Source organism: Belonocnema kinseyi, chromosome 8, assembly GCF_010883055.1.
Source record: "Belonocnema kinseyi isolate 2016_QV_RU_SX_M_011 chromosome 8, B_treatae_v1, whole genome shotgun sequence".
NCBI classification, from domain to species: domain Eukaryota; kingdom Metazoa; phylum Arthropoda; class Insecta; order Hymenoptera; family Cynipidae; genus Belonocnema; species Belonocnema kinseyi.
Genome location: NC_046664.1, coordinates 54,886,212 through 54,907,712, shown reverse-complemented (window position 1 = coordinate 54,907,712; position 21,501 = coordinate 54,886,212). Strand labels below are relative to the sequence as shown.

The 21,501-nt window shown below is 24.6% G+C and overlaps 1 protein-coding gene across 1 annotated transcript in view; it reads right to left on the bottom strand.

The window, feature by feature from the left end:
- The window catches only part of LOC117178172 (protein Cep89 homolog), a 27,229-nt gene extending 6,914 nt beyond the window's left edge, over positions 1-20,315 (bottom strand). The window contains exons 1-4 of the mRNA XM_033369460.1: positions 20,068-20,315; positions 14,973-15,225; positions 7,453-8,060; positions 2,272-2,759 (exon numbers count right to left, since the gene is read on the bottom strand). Coding sequence (XP_033225351.1) covers positions 2,272-2,759; positions 7,453-8,060; positions 14,973-15,225; positions 20,068-20,136 — 1,418 coding nt within the window. The 5' untranslated portion in view covers positions 20,137-20,315. The remainder of the gene's footprint in view (positions 1-2,271; positions 2,760-7,452; positions 8,061-14,972; positions 15,226-20,067) is intronic.
- Positions 20,316-21,501: the final 1,186 nt, after the last annotated feature.

Below are 21,501 nucleotides of genomic sequence, written 5' to 3'. Positions count from 1 at the left end.
TAAATTTTTTACAAAAAAAAAAAAAAGAAATCTCAACAGACTATATGAACTTCCAATTTAAAATGATGAATCTTTAAAAAACAAAACAAAAAAAGGAATTTTCAACCAAATAATCGATTTTTCGAAAATACAGTATGAATTTTCAACCACAAAAGACCACTTGTCAATCAAAAAAATAAAGGTTTAACTAAAAAATGTAATTTTCCAAGCAAAAATGGAATGTTTGCATTTTCAGTTAAAAAATAACGAATTGTAAGCAAAGTATTAAACTTGAAAAAAAAAGAATTTCTAGCCAAATAGTTGAATTTTCAAGCAGAAACATTAATTTTTTATAAACAAATTGAAAAATGCATATAAAAATTCCAATTAAAGAGATGAATCTTCAACAAAAAAGAATTAATTTCTATCTAAATTATTAAATTTTTGACCATAATATATGATTTCAACAACAACAAAAAATGAGTTTTAAAGAAAATAAATGAATTTTCAACTAAAAAAAAAACACCTGCAAAGCAAAAAATAGAATATTTACATTTTCAGTTAAAAAACTGAATTCTCAATTCAACCAAAACAGTAAAAATAAAAAAATTAATTAACTTCAAACCAAATAGAGTTGAATTTTCAAAAAGAAAATTAATTTTCAACCAAAAAACTAACTGAAAAAAAAGATAAACTTTCGAATAGCAAAGATGAACCTTCAAACAAGCAATAATAATTTTTAACCGCTTCAATGAATTTTCTACCGTTCCGAATTTTGAACTAAAAAATATATTTTTTCAAGCAAAAATGGAATATTTATATTTTCAATTAAAAACATTTTTCAATAAAAGAACAACGGATTTTCAAAGAAAATATTAAAATTTTCAACAACAAAAAATGGATCTCGAACAAAATAGTTTAACTTTCTACAAAAAACATTACTTTTCCACAAAAAATTCGACAATTTATATATATATATATATATAGTTTCATCTAAAAAAATGAAACTTCAAAAAAAAAAAAAAAAAGGAATTCATTTTTAACCTAAATAAATAATTTTTCTACTAAAGAAGATTACTTTCCAAGCAGAAATGGAATATTGACATTTTTACACTTTATAAAATTGATTTTGAATAAAGAAAAAAAATGAATTTTCACCAAAACAGTTAAGTTTTGAAAAACAACCAAAATTAATTTCGAACCAAATAGTTGAATTTGTAATCAAAAAGATTAATTTTCTACAAAAATAAAAAGGAATAAAATTTTTTAAAACTTTTAAATAGAAAAGATGAATCTTTAACCAAAAAAATTAATTTGCTGCCAATTGATTGATTAAAAAAGATCATTTTACAAACACAAATGGAATATCTACATATGCAGTTTTCAAATTAATTTTACATCACTAAAAATGATTTTTTAACAAAATAGATAAATTTTCAACCATAGAAAGATTAATACGCTACAAGAAGAAACGAATTTTCAACAAAATACATGAATTTTTTAGCAAGTAGTTGAATTTTCAAAAAAAAAAAAAAAATTCAACAACGTTGTTAAATTATTGACAAAAAAAGAAGGGTTTTGATCTATAATGAAGAAAAATCAAGGATCAACATACTTCTTATATTTTTAACCCAAAAAGATGAATTCCCATGGTGAAATTGAATGGTTATTTCAATCAAAAAGAATTTGATTTTAAACCAAATTTTGATCCAAAACGGCGAATTTTCAACAAAAGAGTTGTATTTTTACCCAAGAAAGAATTTTCAGCCTAATAAAAAAATTTCATTCTAAATCTCGCATTTTCATGTCAAAAATATAAATTGTCTACAAAGCAGTTGATTTTCAAAGCCTAAACTATGAATTTTCGACAAAAGTTTTTTTTTACCAATGCTGTCTATTTCTTAGCAAAATAGTAAATAAATGAAACAGAATTTTTAACCACAAGATGCATTGTCAACCAAGAAAATTATAAAATTATACTTGCATTTCAAAATTTCAGAACTTAGATTCAGAAAATATCAAAATTTTAAGTCCGTTATACACCGGTTTTTTAATTTCCAAGAATTTCTTATTTATTTTCCAAATTTTTTCGTTATTATTGGAACAACAAAATAAAATATAAATTATAAAAAAATATATAAAAAAAAACAATATAAAATTTTATATTGATCACCTGACAAAATTTTTATTTCAGCATTGAAATACTTTTGATGGCATTATTTTAGAATAAACTACTTATCACGATGAAAATATTTCTCAATACAAAAATAATCCTAAGCTTTTAATACTTGCTTTAAATTTTTCTCCAAGTTTCTCGACTGCACTTTGAGTTGATCCCTTTCAGCAGTGACAACAATCAATTGCTTTTCATTTTCCGGCTGCGTTTCCTCCAGTTGTGTAATTTTTGCAGTAAGTTTCTTCTTGTCCATCTCATATTGATGCTTGAGTTCTTCAAACAATCTTTTACATTCTTCCACTGTAGCATTATGGACCGAAACAGGCATCGTTTTCTCACAATGACTTTTTATCTTTTCGTAACCTTCGTTCAAAATTTCATATTTTCCTTGAAGATTACTCAATTCAGTCTTGCAAGCTAAATAGTCTTTGTGGAGTTTATTATTGTCTTGAGACATTGTCTCTACTTTTTGCTCATAGACAGAATGAATCTCTTGCAATTTTTGTTTTTGAAGATTAGTTTGTTTGGTTAAAATGTCGTTCTGTTCTTTTATGACAATAGTATCTTCTTCTATTTTTTTTATTTCTACTGCATACGACTCACACTGAAATTAGTAAATTTCGCTTAGAAAAACTGTATTCCTCAAAGCAATTTTCAATTAAAATTTTGAAATTACTAAAACTAGGACTAATTATCTTTTCTTTTGAAAAAAAATCAATTCACTTCCCAGTATTTTGTTGTAGATTTTTCATAATCTAACCCTCAAAGTGCATACATATAAAAATCACAGTAAAGTGCATCGTGGATGTTGAAGACCCCAGCGTATTTAATCATGTATTGCTCAACCCCTATTCAATATTTTGGCAAAATAAAATTATACGATATAGTTTAAGGTATCTCTTATAAGGTAGAGTAGATTTTATAGTCATTTATTTATTTTAAGTTAAAAAAAATTATTGAAAAAAGTGAAAAAATGGGTTTTTTATTTAAAAATTCACAATTCGCGCAATTTTAATTATTTTATCCTGAAAATTTATGACTACACTTTTGAAATAGTGTACTATCATAAAAAATTGAAACATGGGTGCTTTCAAAAAATATAATTATTTGCAAAGTTGAAAAGTTAATTTTATGATAAAATTATGAATCAGATTTTTTGCTTTTAAATCGATTTCTTATTATAAAAACTGAGGAACTTTGACATGTAATACTATAAAAAACAAGAAATTGAAAAAAGAGACATATATAACTGCAATTTAACAATTTTATTTTATTCAACACATCCACAGTCTGCTCTTGCATGACGCGCTGCCGTAATTTATAAGTTATAAGCAAGTAAACAAAAATCAATAAAATGCCAACAAAAAATGTGCTCTAAAATTAGTTTTTCACTCACTTAGTGCACACTGGGTGTTATAGACCCCACGATTTTTTACCATCACTTTCAGCAGCTGCTGCTAGTAGACTGGCGATTCACGCAGTATGCTAAACGACTTACTCACAGTTAGTGGCTCCAACTAAAGCTAGATGGCGACACTTACTTAATTTTTTCGAATTGAGTATGGTTTATATGAGTTTGAAAATAGCTTGGGGTTTCAGATACCCACAATGCACTTTAAGGGTTAAATTAAATCATAAAATTAAAATTAAATCATAAATTAATATTACAGCGATTATTATTTTTTATTATAGCGAGAAAATTTCAGTAAATTCAATATGAATGACACCATTTTTTTCATTTACATATTCCTTAAAATTATCAGATTATTTCCCCCATTGGCAAAATAGAAGTCACCCCTTGTGTAATTTAGTAAAATATAAAAAATTTGTCTTGAATTTCCACATTAACACATTTTCAGCATTTTTCCCATAGATGTATTAAATTATTTTATTTTGTTGTCAAAATGTTATTCTTAACATCAAAGAGTAAGAAAAATGTAACATTTATGTGCGTGATGAAACTGATAAAAATTCAAGATCTATAATTTCAATTTATATTTGACATAAATACAAATAAATGTATTATTAAATAACAAACCAAATGGTATTTCTACAACAAGTAAAAAATAAACATTTTTCCATATTTTCATTTCAATATTAATTTTCAAAACCAAAACTTACCACAAACGGTTAATTTTTGCTAAGTCTATTAAGCAAAATTATTTTTGGCAAGACGAATACATCTTAGAAACAAAAAGGAAAAAACCTGGAATTAACGGGATTTTTAAATCAGTTCCTACTCACATCATCCTGACAATTTTACATTGATCTCGGGATTTTTTCAAATTATAACGATTTAATTAAATTTTCAAAACTTTTGCTATTCGTGAATGGTGACTGAAAAAATTTTTTTCGTTTAAAATTCAACTACTAAGTTGAAAGTGGAACCTTCTTAAAAATTCATTTTTTTTGGTTAATTATTCATCATTTTTATTGAAAAAATTAATTTGTAACAAAACTGATGAATTTTCAACTAAAATGATGAATCTTCAACAGCAATAGCAGGATTTTCAACCAAAAAGATGAATTTTCAGCCAAGAAGAATGATTTCTACCGAGAAAGACGAATTTTCAACAAAATACATGAAATTTCAACTAAAAAAGATAATTGGTTAACTAAAAATGAAAGAGTTAAAATTTTCGTAGAAAAATTAATGTTCATCGAAAGAGATAAATTTTCAACTATAATGATAAAATATTTAATTGAAATAATTACATTTTCAGTTAAACGAAATAATTTTTAACACAAATAAATGTCAAAAAAAAATAGTTAAAGTTTCAACTGGAATAGTTAAATTTTCAATAAAAAAAATTAATTTGCATCAAAATAGCTCATTTTTCAACGAAAGAAATGAACTTTCAATTAAAGTGATGAATCTTCAAGAAATAAAATAATTTTGAACAGAGGAGTAGCTTCCAACAATGTAATTGAATTTTCATTTCAAAAAAGGTGAATATTTTTTACAAATAAGTTAACTTTCAGTGAAGGCAGATGAATTTTCTACCATAAAAGATGAATTTTCATTCCAAAAAGATGTATTTTTCTCGAAACAGTTAAATTTTCGAACAAAAAGAAAGAAATCAACAAAATAATTGAATTTTCAACCAAAAATTGAACTTTCAAGAAAATACTTGGATTTCTTACCAAACAGCTGAATTTTGAACGTACAAATTTAAATTTACAACCAAATAGTAGAATTAAAAAAAAAACAAGGTTAATTTTCTACCAAAATAGAGGAATTTTTAACAAAATAGTAAAGTTTTCAAGCTAAAAAAAGTCGAATGATTTAGAAAACAGTTGACTCTCAAACAGAAAAGGCATATTTTTCAACAAAAAAGTTAATTTTCAATCAAGAAAGATGAACTTTTAATAAAGTATATGAATTTTAAATTAAAAAATATCAATTTCAACTAAAAATGAAATTGTTATATTTTTAGTTCAAAAACTAATGTTCAACAAACAAACGAGTTTAATTTAACTATAAAAGACGAATTTTAAATAAAATAGTTAAATCCTGAACCAAAATGGTTAATTTTCAGCAAACAAGATTAATTTTCCATACAAATAAGCAAATTTCTAGCAAACTAAATAAGTTTTCAAGCTTAGAAGTTGAATGATTGAGAAAAAATGGCTTTTTAAGTGGGAAAGAAAAGGTTTTAACAAAAAACTTACTTTTCGATCAAGAAAGATGAATTTTCCACGAAATAGTTCAATTTTCAAGTAAATAAGATCATTTTTCAACAAAAAATTGAATCGTTAAATTGTCAGTATAAACAACAAAAAATTTTAGACTAAGTTTTTGTCCCAAAAATTGAACACCATAATAAAATTTTCAAATAAATAATTAAATTTTCAACAGCGGAGTTCATTTTCTATCAAAAAGTTTAATTTTATTCCATATTGTTGAATTTTCAACGAAAAAGTTTTTTACGACTAAATAGGCGAAATTTTCAACTAAAAGTATGAATCTTAAAATAAAAAAAATATGACCTTTTTACAATGTATTTCAACTTTATACTAAGTAGTTCATTCAAAAAAACTAACTCACAACGGAAAACATAATCGTTAATATTTTAACAACAAAAAATTTCAATTTTAAATAAAAAACACTTAAATTGAATGAAAAAAAGAAGAATTTTCACCAAATAGTTGATTTCTCAACCAAAAATGGATGAATTTTCAACGAAGCAGGTCAATTTTTAACCAAAAAGGATGAATTGTCTACAAAGAAGATTAATTTTCTACCAAAAAGGACGATTTTTTTAACTTTTAAAGACAATTTTTGAACTAACAATAGAATAGATACATTTTCAGATAATGAAATAAGTTTTTGACGGAAAAAAATCAACACTATAATTAAATTTTCAAATAAATAATTTAATTTCCAACAGCAGAATTAATTTTCCATCAAACAGTTTCATTTTATACAATACTGTTGAATTTCCAAGCAAAAAAGAAGAATTTGCTACAAAACATCTGAATTTTCAACGAAAAAGTTATTTACGACTAAATAGACGAAATATTCAACTGAAATTATGAATCTTCAAACAAAAATAAACATGATCTTTTTACAAAGTAGTTAAAAAAAAGAACTCTCAATGGATCACATAATGTTGAATATTTCAACAAATTTCAATTTTAAATAAAAAAAAATACTTGAATTGTACGAAAAAAGAAGAATTTTCAACAAAATGGTTGAATTCTCAACCAAAAAAAGATAAATTTTCAACCACAAAAGACTTATTTTCAGTCAAAAATCGAATACTTACATTTTTAAGAAAAAAACCAAAAAGAGATGAATTATCAAATAAATGGATGAATCTTAAACCAAAAAATTGATTTTTTAACCAAGAAGATTAATTTGCAACTAAAAAAATATGGCTTTTGAGATTTTTTTAAGAAACCCATCAACTGTTCTATTTTGATTGATCTTCTTTGGTTTCAATATCCACTATTAGATTTTTTGGTGAAAATTAGAAAACAATTTTTTAATAGAAATTTTAATTATTCCATGTTTGGTTAAAAAATGAGAATTCCTAGTTTAAAAATACAACTGCTTGATCGCAAATTTACCTAATTTGTCGAAAATTCAACTTTTTCGGTAGAAAATGTAACTATTTGTTTGAAAATTCACCTCTAATCAGCCATTGAGACCATTTGTAACCAAATAGCGAAGAATTTCAAAATATTCAAGGAAAAATAAAAAAAAATAGCGACATTATCAGCCAAGTGTGAGAAAATAGCGTCTTTAGTGTAATTTTTTCGAAACATAGTAGTAAAATCTTAGAGTAACTTACCTTTTTCCTCAATTCTTCAACTTCTTTGTGAAGGGATTCATTCTCGCTAACTATTTCTTTACATTTTCCACTAAAAACATCAATTTCCTCTTCATACTTCTTGATTAATTCTTGCTTTTCTTCCAAATTTTCTTGATATGCATCCAAAAGTGGACCCAGTGCGTGTGTATTGACTTTGCCCCAAGATGCTGCTGCTTTTTTATTGTCAGAGTCCGAATCAGGACCATTGACAATAGTTGTCACATTTTTTGATTCGATGCTATGACCAGCGTCTCGTAGTTTGTCTTGATATTTTTCTAACTCTACATTAAGCCTATAGACTAGAGTTTTAAGAAGCGAAACGTCTTCTTTGAGCTGTGCATTTTCCGATTTATATTTTTCGGTGAATGTAACCAGACTAGATTGATTACTTTCTAAAGTTTGTACTACTAGTGTTAATTGCTCATGATGCGAGTGCAGTTCTTGGCATTCCGCATCTTTTTCGGCTAAAAGAATACTGTGTTTATTGTGCTCTGCAAGTAATTCTTGATATTTCTGTTCCAATTTGTGATACTTGTTGCGAACTTTGGTTATTAGCTTATCTTTTTCCGTGGAATCGTTCAGAGCTTCTGGAAGGGAAACAGTGACAATGGAAATTTAACTAGGACATTTTTGATAATTAAAAAAATCTAACAATCAAATTTTGAGAATAGATTTCCAACCGAGCATACGTAAACGGCATACTGCTGCGAATTGGTTTGTTTGCAATGTTAATATTAAATATTTAATATATTGAACATATAATAAACAACTAGTATATATCACACATATTTAATATTTATATTTAATATATATGGGGATAATCCGTTGCAGCTGTGTATGCGTAAATGCCAACAAAATGAAAAAAGAACTTCGGGTGCGAATTCGCACTAGTGTGTGGTTTCAGGGTTTAAGAATCAAAATATTATAATTGATGTTATTTCAAGTAAAAAATATAATTTTTGTATAAAAAGTGTTAAAATTCACAACAACAAAAAACGTTAGTTTTCACCAATGATTTTGCAAATGCATTTTTTCTGACTGTCGCTTCTTACCAAATTTTGAACAATGATTGTATTTTAATAAATGACGGCTTATTTTTTCTGGGAAAATATTCTCTACATGTCTACTGTTTCTATTTTTGAAAGTAAATTTGTCTATAACTGAAATCGCTATACCAATTTTTGATAGAAACAATTTTTTAAGCAAATAAATATATTTTAAGATTATTTAGTTATTTTTAAAATTACAAGCAGTAAAGTTGTAGAGAATGTTTCCCTGGAAAAATAAGCCGTCAATGATCAAAATGCAATCATTTTTCAAACATTGGTAAGAAGCGACAGTCAGAAAAAATTCAATCGCAAAAAACATGGTTCAAATTAATGTTTTTTTTGCGAATTTTAACATTTTTTAAATAGAAAATAATGCTTTTATTTTAAATGATATCAGTTATAATATTTTGATTGTTGAAATCAGAGAAACTTTTCTTTTTCAGATATCTGACTTTGCTGAAGTTTGCAAAATTTAAAAAGAACGAATAAATATTTTTTTTGCGCTAGACCACAAATTTTGATTGTCTCAATGACTCTGTTTAATGGTCAAAGATATCTGAAAAAGTTTTATCCCCCATTCATCTCCAGAACACACCCCAATTCTCAACCCATAAAATTACCAAAAAAATCATAAAAAATGAAATTCTATGAGATCTGGTGATAATTCTTGAAGTCCTGCAAAATTTATGAAAATAAATTGATAGCATTAAAAACCACTTACAATTATTGAAATTATCGGAAACCTTTTAAAATATCGTGAAATATTTAAGAATATCATAAAACCGTACAGGTCCTCTAAAATCGTTTCATATGTGCCGAAATTTTATAAAATTCTTTATCCTAAAATATTTCAAACGCTTAAAAATTCCTTTAAATTAACGAAATTAATAATTTCTTGGATATTTTAAAATTCGCTGAAATATATCAGATTAAAAACGCCTTAACAGTTTTAAAAACACCCTAAAATCTTAAAAATCTCGTTAAATTATTGAAATCTATAAGAATTTTCTCGGAATCTTTAAAAATACTTTGAAATATTTCAAAGGAATTTAAGACTATTCAGAAATAGGTACATCGTTTAATTGAATAGTGATGAACCCAAGAGTTAATTTATTGAAAGAAAAGCTACATTATGAAAAGTTACATTATGGTTGTGCACTATAGGGACCAAATCTTAAAAATAGTGTTCTGGATAAAACTTTTTCGGGTATTGTCGATGAGTAAATGGAGCACAACTTGAGAGAAGATAAAGGAGAGAATAATACCAGAGAAGCTAGAGAAGAATTTTCTTTATTACTTTGAGAGCTGTTAAAATCCTATAAAAACGTTGAAATCCTCGGAAATCTGATAAAACCCATTCGAATCTTTAAAGATATGCTGGAACCTTATAGGCCCTATAAAATCGGTCCATATCTTCCGAAATTCTCAAAAATTTTTAGGATGTCGATTCGGCGGACCATTTCAAATTTCCGGTCATTTTTTGGTTTTTCCCGGTCAAGTTTTTTAATTTTGCCGTTCAACTAAAAGTAAAATCCTTTTAACACAACAGAGCAAAAAATTACAAAATTAATTAATTTTTAAATAAAAATAAGAAACTGTAAATGCAATAGTAGAATTTTAAACCAAACAGATAAATTGTCAACTAAAATTATGGATATTTAATTGAAATATTTGAATTTTTAACAAAAACGATGAATTTTCAAACAGAATGACCAATATTTTCCAAAAATACACATTTTCAACAAAAGATATGAATTTTAACGAAATAGTTAAGTTTTCAACCAAGCAGAAAAAATTTCAATCAATTAGTTAAATATTTAACTAGAAAAATTCTTTTTAGCAGAAAATGGAATAGTTACATTTTAAGTAGAAAAAATTAATTCTCAACTGAAGAATTTTCAACTAAAATAATGAATCTTCAACTAAAATAGTTGAATTTTAAACAAAAACATGGGTTTTCAAATAAAAAAATCACTCAACTGAAATAGTTGAACTTTCAACCAAAAAATTTGTTTTTACTGAAAAAAATAAATTGTCAACCAAAACCTAATCATTGTTTAAACAACGAAATTTTTCAACGGCAAAAGATCATTTTTCGACCAGGAATTGAATAATTAAATTTTTAGTCAAAAAATGAATGTTCAAACAAAAAAATCTATTTTTAACTAAAATTATGGAATATTCAACTGGAATAGTATTTGAAATTTAGGAAAGAATTATTTTCAACCAAAAAAGAAACAAATTTTCAATAAAATAGTTAAATTTTCAGTACAAAAATTCCTTTTCATCTCAAGAAAGAACAAATTTTCAATCAAATGACTTATTTTTCCACCAAAGAAATGAGTTTTGAATTAAAAATTATGAACCTTCAATGAAAAAAAATAATTTATTTTTCAATTAGGTACTTTTATTTAGAACCTAAAAGATGAATTTTTAACTAAAACGATTAATATTTAACTGAAATACTTGAATTTTAAAACAAAAAGAAGAATTTTTAAACAATGAGATTAACTTTCGAACAAAAGTCGATTTTATACAAAAAAAGTGGTTTCTGAAAACAAAATACGTGAATTTTTAATTAAAAAAGACAAATTTACATCTTAATTGTTAAATTCTAAATTGAGGGTCAAATTTTCAACTCAAAGTGGAACGGGTAAAAAAAGACGACTATTCCAAAAAATATTTTAATATTTAAATAAAAAAATATCCATTTTCAACCAAAAAAGATAAAAGTTCAAAGAAAAAAAAAAGAATAGTTGATTTTTCGATTCAAAATCTAATTTTTAACAAAAAAATCGGATTTTCAGAACAATAGTTAAATTTTTTTAAATAGAATAGTTACCTTCTGATTTGAAAAATTGATTTTCAACGAAGTATTTACATTTTTAAAGAGATGGATTTTCATTTATTATTATGAATCTTCGAACAAAAAAATTAATTTTTTTTATAAAAGTGTTTAGCTTTTAACCACAGGTAGATGAATTTTGAAGAAAAAAGGCAAATTCATTAAACTCTTCAAACTACTTCTTCTACTCTAAAAACTACTTGAAGTACTTTCTTTTTCCAAAGTGTGGAAGGAGGAAATTTTAAATTGCGACGAATTTTGACTTGGAACCGGGATTTTTTATACTCCTTTCTTGTAAATCCAAATTTTAATTCTTAAAAAAAATGATCTGTTCCAAGTGAAATTATATTTCTTTACAGAAACTCCCTATTCTAAAATAAAAACGATAATTAATTTCACTCTGATGTCCCGCAACTATACATAAGGTAGAAATTGCTTTTATAAATTGACAAAAATGATTAAAATAATGAAAACTTGAATTTTGCTACGATCAGAAGTAAATTTTCGGCTTCTTTAATTAAATTCCCTGATTTTTCCGGCCAAGTCACAGTCTTAATTCTTTAAAGCCCCAAAGAAAAATTTTTTAAATTCTTCAAGATCATTTAAATGCTTGAAAATTACTTGAACATTTGTAAATCACTTGAAAATGCCTTCAAGTTAAAAAAAAGAATGTAGTTTGGAATATTTGAAATCTGCCGAATTTCTTGGGTGTTTAAAAAAAACCCTAAAATCTTTAAATTCTTCTGGCAAACCTTCTAATTATTAAAATCTATTCAAGATACATTTTAATTTTTTAGAATACCCAAAAATATTTGCAGGGTGTCTACTCAAATTATCTCATATTTTCCAGGAAGAATTGTTCATATTATTATATAAAATTCAATTTAAACCATTTAAACTTCCTAACTTTTGAAGTATAAATTTGGATTACATATAAAATATTATAAAATATATAATTATATTAAAATATTATATTATATATAAAACAGAATTTTTTATCCAAATAGTAGAATTTTGAAATGAAAAGATTAATTTTAAACCAAAAAGATTTTTAAAAAATGCTTAAATTATCAATGAAATATTCGAATTTTCAACAGAAAAAGACCAAATTTCAAACAAATAGATGAATTTTTAACTAAAAAATAAAAGTTTTCAATCAAAAATGGAATAGTCACATTTTCAATTAAAAAATTATTTTTCCAGGAAAAGAAAAACATATTTATTTTTACAACAAATTAAATTTAACCTTTGAGCAAGAAGTTTTATTTTCAACAAAAAAGATGAATTATTTACTAAAATGATCAAGATTTAATTGCAATACTTGAATTTTTAAGCAAGAAAATGAATTTTCAAACCAGACGATTAAAATTTAAACTGGAAGATGAATTTTCTACCGAGAAAGATGACTTTTTAAAAAAATATGATTTTTTAACAAAGAGAGTTGAATATTTAACAAAAATGTTGACTTTTCAACCAAAAAAGACAAATTATCAAGCAAACTAATAAATTTCCAACTAAAATGATAAAAATTTGCGTGGAATAGATGAATTTTATACAAACAGATGCATTTTTGAGAAAATAATTCAATTTTCAACTAAGTAGTTTAATTTTTTAACCAGAAAGATGAATTTTAAAATAAAATAATCAATATTAAACAGGTATACATGAATTTTCAACAAAAAAATGAAATATCTACCACAAAGACGATTTTTTAACAGAATACATCAATTTTCAACGAAATGTTTGCATTGTCAAATACAAAAATACAAATTATCAGTTAAATAGTTGAATTTTAACTAAAAAATATCAAGTTTCAATCAAAAATGAAATAGTTAACTTCTAAGCAAAAAAGGTGAATTTTCAATTGAAATGATAAATCTTTAACTGGAATTGTTGATTTTTTAATTAAAAGGAAGAATTTTGAATCAAGATTATTTTTCAACAAAGAAGACGAATTTTACATAAAATACATGAATTTAAAATAGTTCAATTTTCTGTTAAAAATTAATGTTTAACCAAAGAGATGAATTTTCAACTGAAAGGATATAATTAATTTTCAACCCAGAAGATTATTTCCTAGCAAAAAGTCAAAATTTTCAACTATAAAAGGTAATTTCTCAAATAAATTATGACTAGCTGCATTTTCAGTAAAAAAAATTCTTTTCAACAACAACAAAATAAAATGAGCAAACCAATTTTTAACAAAATAGTCAAAATTGCAACTGGAATAGTTAAATTTTTAATGAAAAACGAATTTTCAGCTAAAAATCAAATGAATTTTCAACAAAATAGCTCATTTTTCAATCAAGGAGATGAATTTTCAATTAAAATAATGAATCTTTAACAAACAAAAATTAATTTTGGACAAAAGAGTAAATCTCAACGAAGTAATTGAATCTTCATTCCAAAAAATATGAACTCGGAGCAAAAAATGTATTAGTTGATATTTCACCAAAAAAAGATTGAAAATTCGAATAAAAAATAATTAAATTCAATCAAAAAGATCGAATTTGCAACAAAATACATAAATTGTCAACCAGATACTTGAATTTTCAAATAAAATCGATCAGTTTTCAACCAGAAACAAAATAGTTGAATTTTCAGATTAAAAAATTGATTTCAAACAAAAAAAACGAGTTTTAATCAAAATACTTTTATATATTAATATAAAGATACTTTTACAAATGAAAAATCGTTGTTACTAAATTTAATATTGCCATTAAAAAAAAATGAAGCACGCTCTCGAAAAAAATATTTGAATTTTGAACAGAAAAAGATCACTTTTCAAACTTAATTCAACTTAAGTTTTAAGCAAGCAGTTTTATTTTCAACCAACAAGATGAATTATTTAATAAAATGATCAAGATTTAATTGCAATTCTTGAATTCTTAGGCAAGAGAATAAATTTTCAAACCAGGCGATTATTATTTAAACTGGAAGATTAAAAAAAGATTTAAAAAACCAAATATTTGAATTTTCGACTAGAATCGATCAGTTTTCAACCAGAAACAAAATAGTTGAATTTATAGTTTAAAAAATTGATTTCAAACAACAAAAAAATGAGTTTTCATCAAGATAAATAAATAAATTAAAACAAAATAAATAAAAATAAGCAGGCTCTCGAAAATATTCAGAAAAAAATGCCCTGACAATTCCAGGTTTTTCAGGTAATGTCGACACCTTGATTTAAAATCTTTTGAAATCTTTTACAACATTTTAAAGTTCCTGAAAATTTCTTGGGAGTTTTAGAGTACCCCAAGGTCTTTAATATCTTTTGAAATCCCTTCAATTTAATGAAATTTATTGAAAATTTCTTACAATTTTTTTAAATACTTCTGCAAGTTTTCTGTAAAAATCCCTGTCTTTTTCCGGAACAAGAACATTCCCTGAATTTTCCATGATTTCCAGGTTTTTCTTCACCTTATCCAAATAAAATCAGTAGTTTTTTTTTCAATTTCGAAGAATTTCGTAGCTAAATTTTAATGTCGGAGGATGAAGAGGATATAAAATTTTTATTTGTTCTGAATTTAATTTCTTGAATTGAAATATAGTAATCCCTTCTATTCTCTTGTATTGTGAAGTTTTTTTAACTAAAAAAATCTTACCTGAAGCTCCTGTTTCTTCCAATTTTGCTGTAATTAATCGGTTTTCTTCCATCAACCTCTCGATTTCTTTGTAGAGATGTCGCCTTCCTTTTCTTTTTTGACCTAAAGCTCTGTCATCTTCACAAGTATTGTCGATTACATCCCCCGAAATCGCTTTCGTTTTAGCGACAGCTCGACTAGTATGCCTTCGACGATGTCGAGAGTGGACTGGTTCAATTTCATTTTCACTGGTTGCTGATCTCTGTTTACTGTGCTGTATAAGAAAAAAAATGATTGCATATGAATTAAGAGGCTTTTAAAATTTCAGGGTGGCCGTTTTAATTGAAGAAAAAAAATTCCCGGTCATTTTCCGGGTTCACAAACATTTTTCACGGCCAATGAAATTTAAAAAATCGAACTATATTTTTAACATTTTCCCATATAAAGTAATAAACAATAAACAACAAATTAAAGCATTCAAAATGGAACACTTGAATTCCAAACTTTTAAAATTGAAGTTTCAAAGTTTTTCAATTAAAAAATTGTCTATTCAAATGCTCAAAAATTTACACGTACCAAATGGAAGGTAGTAACATTTTTCAAATAAACAATGTTAATAAACAATGCAAAAATAAACAATGCAAATAAACTGCAAAATGTATAACTTTTATAAATTATAGCGTTCAAAGATTCAGATTAAGTTCCAAAAATATAAATCCACGTTAACATTTTCAATAGTCTAAATTAAAGAATTAAGCAGCTTAAAAAATTATATTATTTTAAGTAATTTTAAGCTAGACACATTCAAAATTGAAAAATAATTTTTTTAACTTAAAAGTTCTTAAATTAGAAGTGAAAGAATTTTTATTTTAAATAGTCTAGGCATCCTTTAAAAGCTTTAAAATTTTATTTCAAAATCTTGAGAAATCTAGAAGTGGTTTTAAATTTTTCCAAATTCAAAATAATTAAAAATTTTTTTTTAGTAACTTTTAGAAACTCCTGCAAATTAAAAAGAGGTTTTAATTTTTATTTATAAATAATAATATAGCACTTATTAGTTGTAAAAATTTTAAAGTAATTTTAAGAGATACTTAGCAGTTTCAAAAAGATTCGAATTAAATTAAGAATTTGAAATAATTTGAAATACTTACAGCCGAATTAAAAATAAAATGTCGATTTTTGCAGATTTAAAACAAAAAATTAGAAATTTTCTTAATAATTGTGAAAGACTTCAAACGAATAAAAAATTGTCTTAAGCTTCTTAGGAAAATTGAAAACGATCAAAGAAGAACATGGAAGATTTTAAGGATTTAAAATTTGCAGGATTTTCAAACATTGTAGGAAAATTTCGATTTATTTTAAAATATATTTAGAAGTTCTGAAAAAAATATTGACACACTTCGTTTAAATTACTTGATATAATTCAAATTTTTAATTAATTTTGAATCTTTTCAAAACTTCTAAATATCTTTTAAAATTACTCAAATTTTTTCTGCAAATAATACGTGTTCCATTGTTATTTATGCTTCAAAATTTAACAATTTTACTTATAAATTACACACTTTTTAAATAGAACAATTTAAATTGTAACGCTACAAGTTTTTCGAAAATCTAAAGATTCAAAGCTTTGTATGTAAAACAATTCGGTTTCAACTTGTTTCCTTTTAAATATTTAGTTTCAATTTACTCGTCTTAAATCAACAGTGAAATATTGCTAAATATCAAATACTTATTCTTTTTCTATATCATGAAATTTCGAACTAATTGGGATAAAAATGAAATAATTTAGAGTCACAATATTTTACATATAATAAAAACCTTTAATTACGACTATATTATTATGGATTTATTTTTAAGTTGAAAATAATAAAACGCACGTTTACAAGTTTTAATAGCTAAATAAATTAATAGCAATAATATATTAATAAATTTATTTATGAAATTTAATATAAAAAATAATATAAAGGAAGACATGAAACTCTGAATTAAAAATATATTATTGATAAATCATGAAAACTTTTATTTATAAATAAAATTATCGGAATAAAGGATATATTAATTTCAATTCTTATTAAGACTTTCGGATTGGAGCTGTTACAATCTGGTAATTCTCAAATTTTGAACGGATCTAGAATTTTTTGGTAAAATTAATTATTGTTCAGATTCGTATACTTAGAGTACAGATCCATTTTAAAAATAATTCATTTATTTATATTTACAGCTGATAAAATTAAACTGTTTTTATAAAAAAAAAATCAGCTTCAAATGCTTTTAATTTTTAATTGTTTAAATCTTCAAAACTGCACTTTAATTATTTCAAAAACGGTTAAAATCGAACTTGGGTAGATTTTTCTTCTGAAAATTCGTAAAATTCTCGGTTTCTCGATCCAACAGCCACCCTGTTTTTTATACAAAAATCTTCGCTTTGAAAAACTTATATTTCTTTTAACCTTTAAAACTGCATTTTAAAATTCTTTAAATTAAAATATACGCTTAAAAATTAAAAATGGCAAATTTTTGAAGTGAAATATTTTCGAATTAAGCATTCTAAACTAAATGACATAATAATTGATAAAATCACAACTTCACAAATTATTTAAAAAACGATTGGAATGAAAGTTGGATAACATTTTTATTCTAAAAATCTGTACAATTCCCGGTCAAAAAATAAATTCACTGCCATTTCCGGTTTTCTAGGTTTCCCGGTCCAGCGGCCACCCTGAAATTTATTATCTCATTAATTGAAGTGTGATTTACTTTTCTTTGCTTTTTTCCTGACCAATTTCTCATTTTCGCTACAATTGATACCCAAAGGTCAGAATTCACTCTTGTAACGTAGAATCTTTTATAAAGGGTATAAAAGCAATTCAGATTCAAATGTTAAAATTACTTAGTTCAACCTAAAACAGACGAGTTTTTTGTCCAAAAATACGAATTTTAACGAAAACAGTGGAATTTGCCACCGAAAAGATGACTTTTTAATAAAATATTTGATTTTCTACGTGAAAAGATAGGTTTTCAACAGAATATTACAATTTTCAAACCAAAAATTAAATTTTCAATCTAAAAAGTAGAAGATTTTAAAAAACAGTTGACTTTTAAGCCCGAAAAGATGAATTTTCAAAAAACAAGTTAATTTTCAATCAAATAAGATTAATCTTTAACTAAATAGTTTAATATTAAAAAAAAATTAAATTAATTTTAACCGAAAAGTTGCACGTCAAACCAAATTGTTGAACTTCAAAGCAAAAGGGACGAAATTTCAACAAAATATTTAAACTTTTTACTAAATGGTGTCTACAGCCTAAACAGATTAAATTTTTAACGAAATGGTCGAATTTTTAATAAAAAAATATTGAAATTCAACCAAAAACAGTTGAATTTTCAATCAAATATTTAGATTTTCAAGACTAATTCATCAAAATGGTTACATTTCTAACGAACGAGATGAATGTTGAACCAAAAAAATTAATAGATTAGATTAACTTTTGCCCAAGTAGTTGAGTTTTCTATTACATTTTCAGTTTAAAAATTAATTTTCAACAAAAAAAGCATTTTTTTCAACCCATAAGATGAATTTTAAATTTAAATGATGAATTTTCAACAAAGAGGAATAATTTTCTACCAAAAACGACGAATTTTCAACTAAAATGATGAATTTCACATAAAAAGGATGAATCATTAACAAATAAAGTTTTCTGAGATAGAAAGAAAAAAATTATACAAATTGAGGAAATTTCAAGACAAAATTTCATTTTGAAACCTAGAATAATAGTTTTCTTGAAAAAAAGACGAATTTTCAACAAAATCCAAGAATTTTAAAAGAAAAAGTTAAATTTTCAAGCAAAGAAATTATTTTTTTAAATAAAATGATAAATTTTTCAATTTAAAAGACGAATTTTAAACAAATAAAGTTTTTCAGTGAGAAGAGAAAAAAAAATTGATGCAAATTGTTGATTTTTCAAGACAAAATACGAATTTTCTGTAAAACAATATAATTTTCAGAGATAAAATTAATTTTCAAGAAAAATATTAATTTTCAATCAAATGCATATGTTATTAACCAGAAAAGAGGACATTTTTAAACCAAGAACATTAGTTTTTGAAAAAGACAAATTTTCAACTGAAAAGTATCAACTTTCAACCAAAAATGGAAGTTATATTTTTAGTTAAAAACATAGATTTAGAAAAAAAATTTCAACTGAAAAAATGAATTTTCTACAAAATTCTCAAATTTTCAAATAAAATGATGAATTTCACATAAAAATGAAAAATATTTAAGAAATAAAGTTTTTTCCGTTAGAAAGAAAACAAGGTTGTTCCAAATTGTTGAAATTTCAAGACAAAAAGCAAATTTTCTGCAAAACAATGTAATTTTCAACGAGATAATATTAATTTTTAATCAAATGCCTATATTATTAACCAAAAAATAGAACATTTTGAAACCAAGAAGATTATTTTTGTATCAAACCGTTTGATATTACATTTTCAGTTAAAAGAATTAATTTCCGATAAAAAACGAATTTTGAATTAAAAAGGTGAATTTTTAACTAAAATGAATAATGTTCAAAAAAGAAGAATAATTTGCTACGAAAAAGTCGAATTTTCATCGAAATGAATAATTTAAAAACAAATGGTTGGGTTTTGAATAAAATAGTACATTTTCAAACCAGAGATGAATATTCAATTAAAATGATAAATTTTCCAATAAAAACCCCGAACTTTCAAGAAATAAAGTTCTTTTAGTTAAGAAAGAAAGTTTTAATTTATTATCCTTGACATTTTTATTAAATTTTCAAAACCACCTGTATTACCACAAGTGGTTAGTTTGAACAAAACATACAATTAATAAAAAATTAATCTGATCTGTGTGTATTACTTTGTGTATAATGGAACAGAAAATGAAAATTAATCTAACTGGTATATAAATAATGAGGAATAAAGAGGTTATTGTTATGAGGCAAAGCCGCCTCTCGCAGTTTGAGGTTATGTTTCGATATGTTTCATATACTTTACAGAATATTGTACATTTTACTAAGCTATTAAAATTAAATTCAAGTTTTTTTTATAAAAACAAGATGAATACTTAATTTCAAAAGTTAAATCTAATATTTACCTTTCTTCTTGGCCGCCTTTCTGCGTAACTTTCAAAATTTCTGACAGGTGTACCATGAAAGTATGACATATTAAAAATAAACAAACACTTTTCACGTGACTCTCACCCTTTATAAAACTTTGAACACATCATTATTCTTTGATATTATTCAGGTTTACTTATGATATTCATAAAGCAATAAGTACATCTTTCCTCTACGGCACATGAGAAATTATAATGATTATCCACTTCTTTCGGGCAAATACCAACATGTAGCGTTGCGCAAGATGCATTTTCATACTCTTCTGCGCAGTGCCAATACAGTTGTAACCATGGAAACAAAGAAATCAGTTTCAAACATTGTGGCGTTACTGAATAATCGCGCTAAATTATTATTTGAAACATTAAGAGAGTGCCTTAGACCACTCTAAGGCTTAGAGTGGTCCAAAAATTCGATGTTTGATTTTTGGTTTAAGTTTTTAAACAATTTTGTCAAAAAATATCCTTTTTGGTTTAATTATAATGAAGTAAGAGGGTTAGTTTTTAACCAAATAGAACCTTTTAGAAACGGAATGACATAATTCCCAATTAAAATTTAAAAAATTCAAACATTATCATAGGGTTACTTTGGATTATATTCAATTATGGTGGATTGCTTCACCTAAACGAAGGTCATGCGAATTTTCAAGTAAAAGAGAATTTTTAACAAAATTGTTCAATTTTGAACAAACTATACACGAACTTTTAAGTAATAGTTGAATTTTCAAAAAAATGAATTATCTACCAAAAAGATTAATTTGCTACCTAAAAAGATGAATTTTCAACGACATACATGAATTTTAAACTAAGCAGTTGAATTAACAACTGAAAAAGATAAATTTTCAAGGAAAGAGATAAATTTTCAACTAACATGGTGAATCATAAACAATTTCAATTGTCAACAGAATATATGAACTTTTATTCAAATAGTTGAATTTTGAAAATAAAAAAAAATAAATTGAAATATGAAATAAGAAGGTTAATTTTCTAAATAGAAAGACGAATTTTCAATGAAGTACGTGGATTTTTAACGAAGTATGTGGTTCAATTTTCAACTAAAAAAGATCATTTTTCAACAAAAGATTGAACACAGTTAAATTTTCAGTTAGAAAATTAATTTTAAACCAAATAGTTACATTTTTTGCAGGAAAATAAATTTTATTACTAAAAATGATGAATCTTGAACCGAAAAAGATTTTTCTTCAATTGTTTAATTTTCAATAAAATATATGAATTTCCAACGAAATAGTTGAATTGTCAACGAAAAGATATAATTTTTTTACATACGTAGTCAAATTTTTAGTTGAAAAATTAATATTCAACCAAATATTTCAATTTTTAGGCAAGGAGATACATTTTCAGCTAAAATGATGAATCTTAAACAAAAAAAGACTTTTTGACCAAATTGTTCCATTT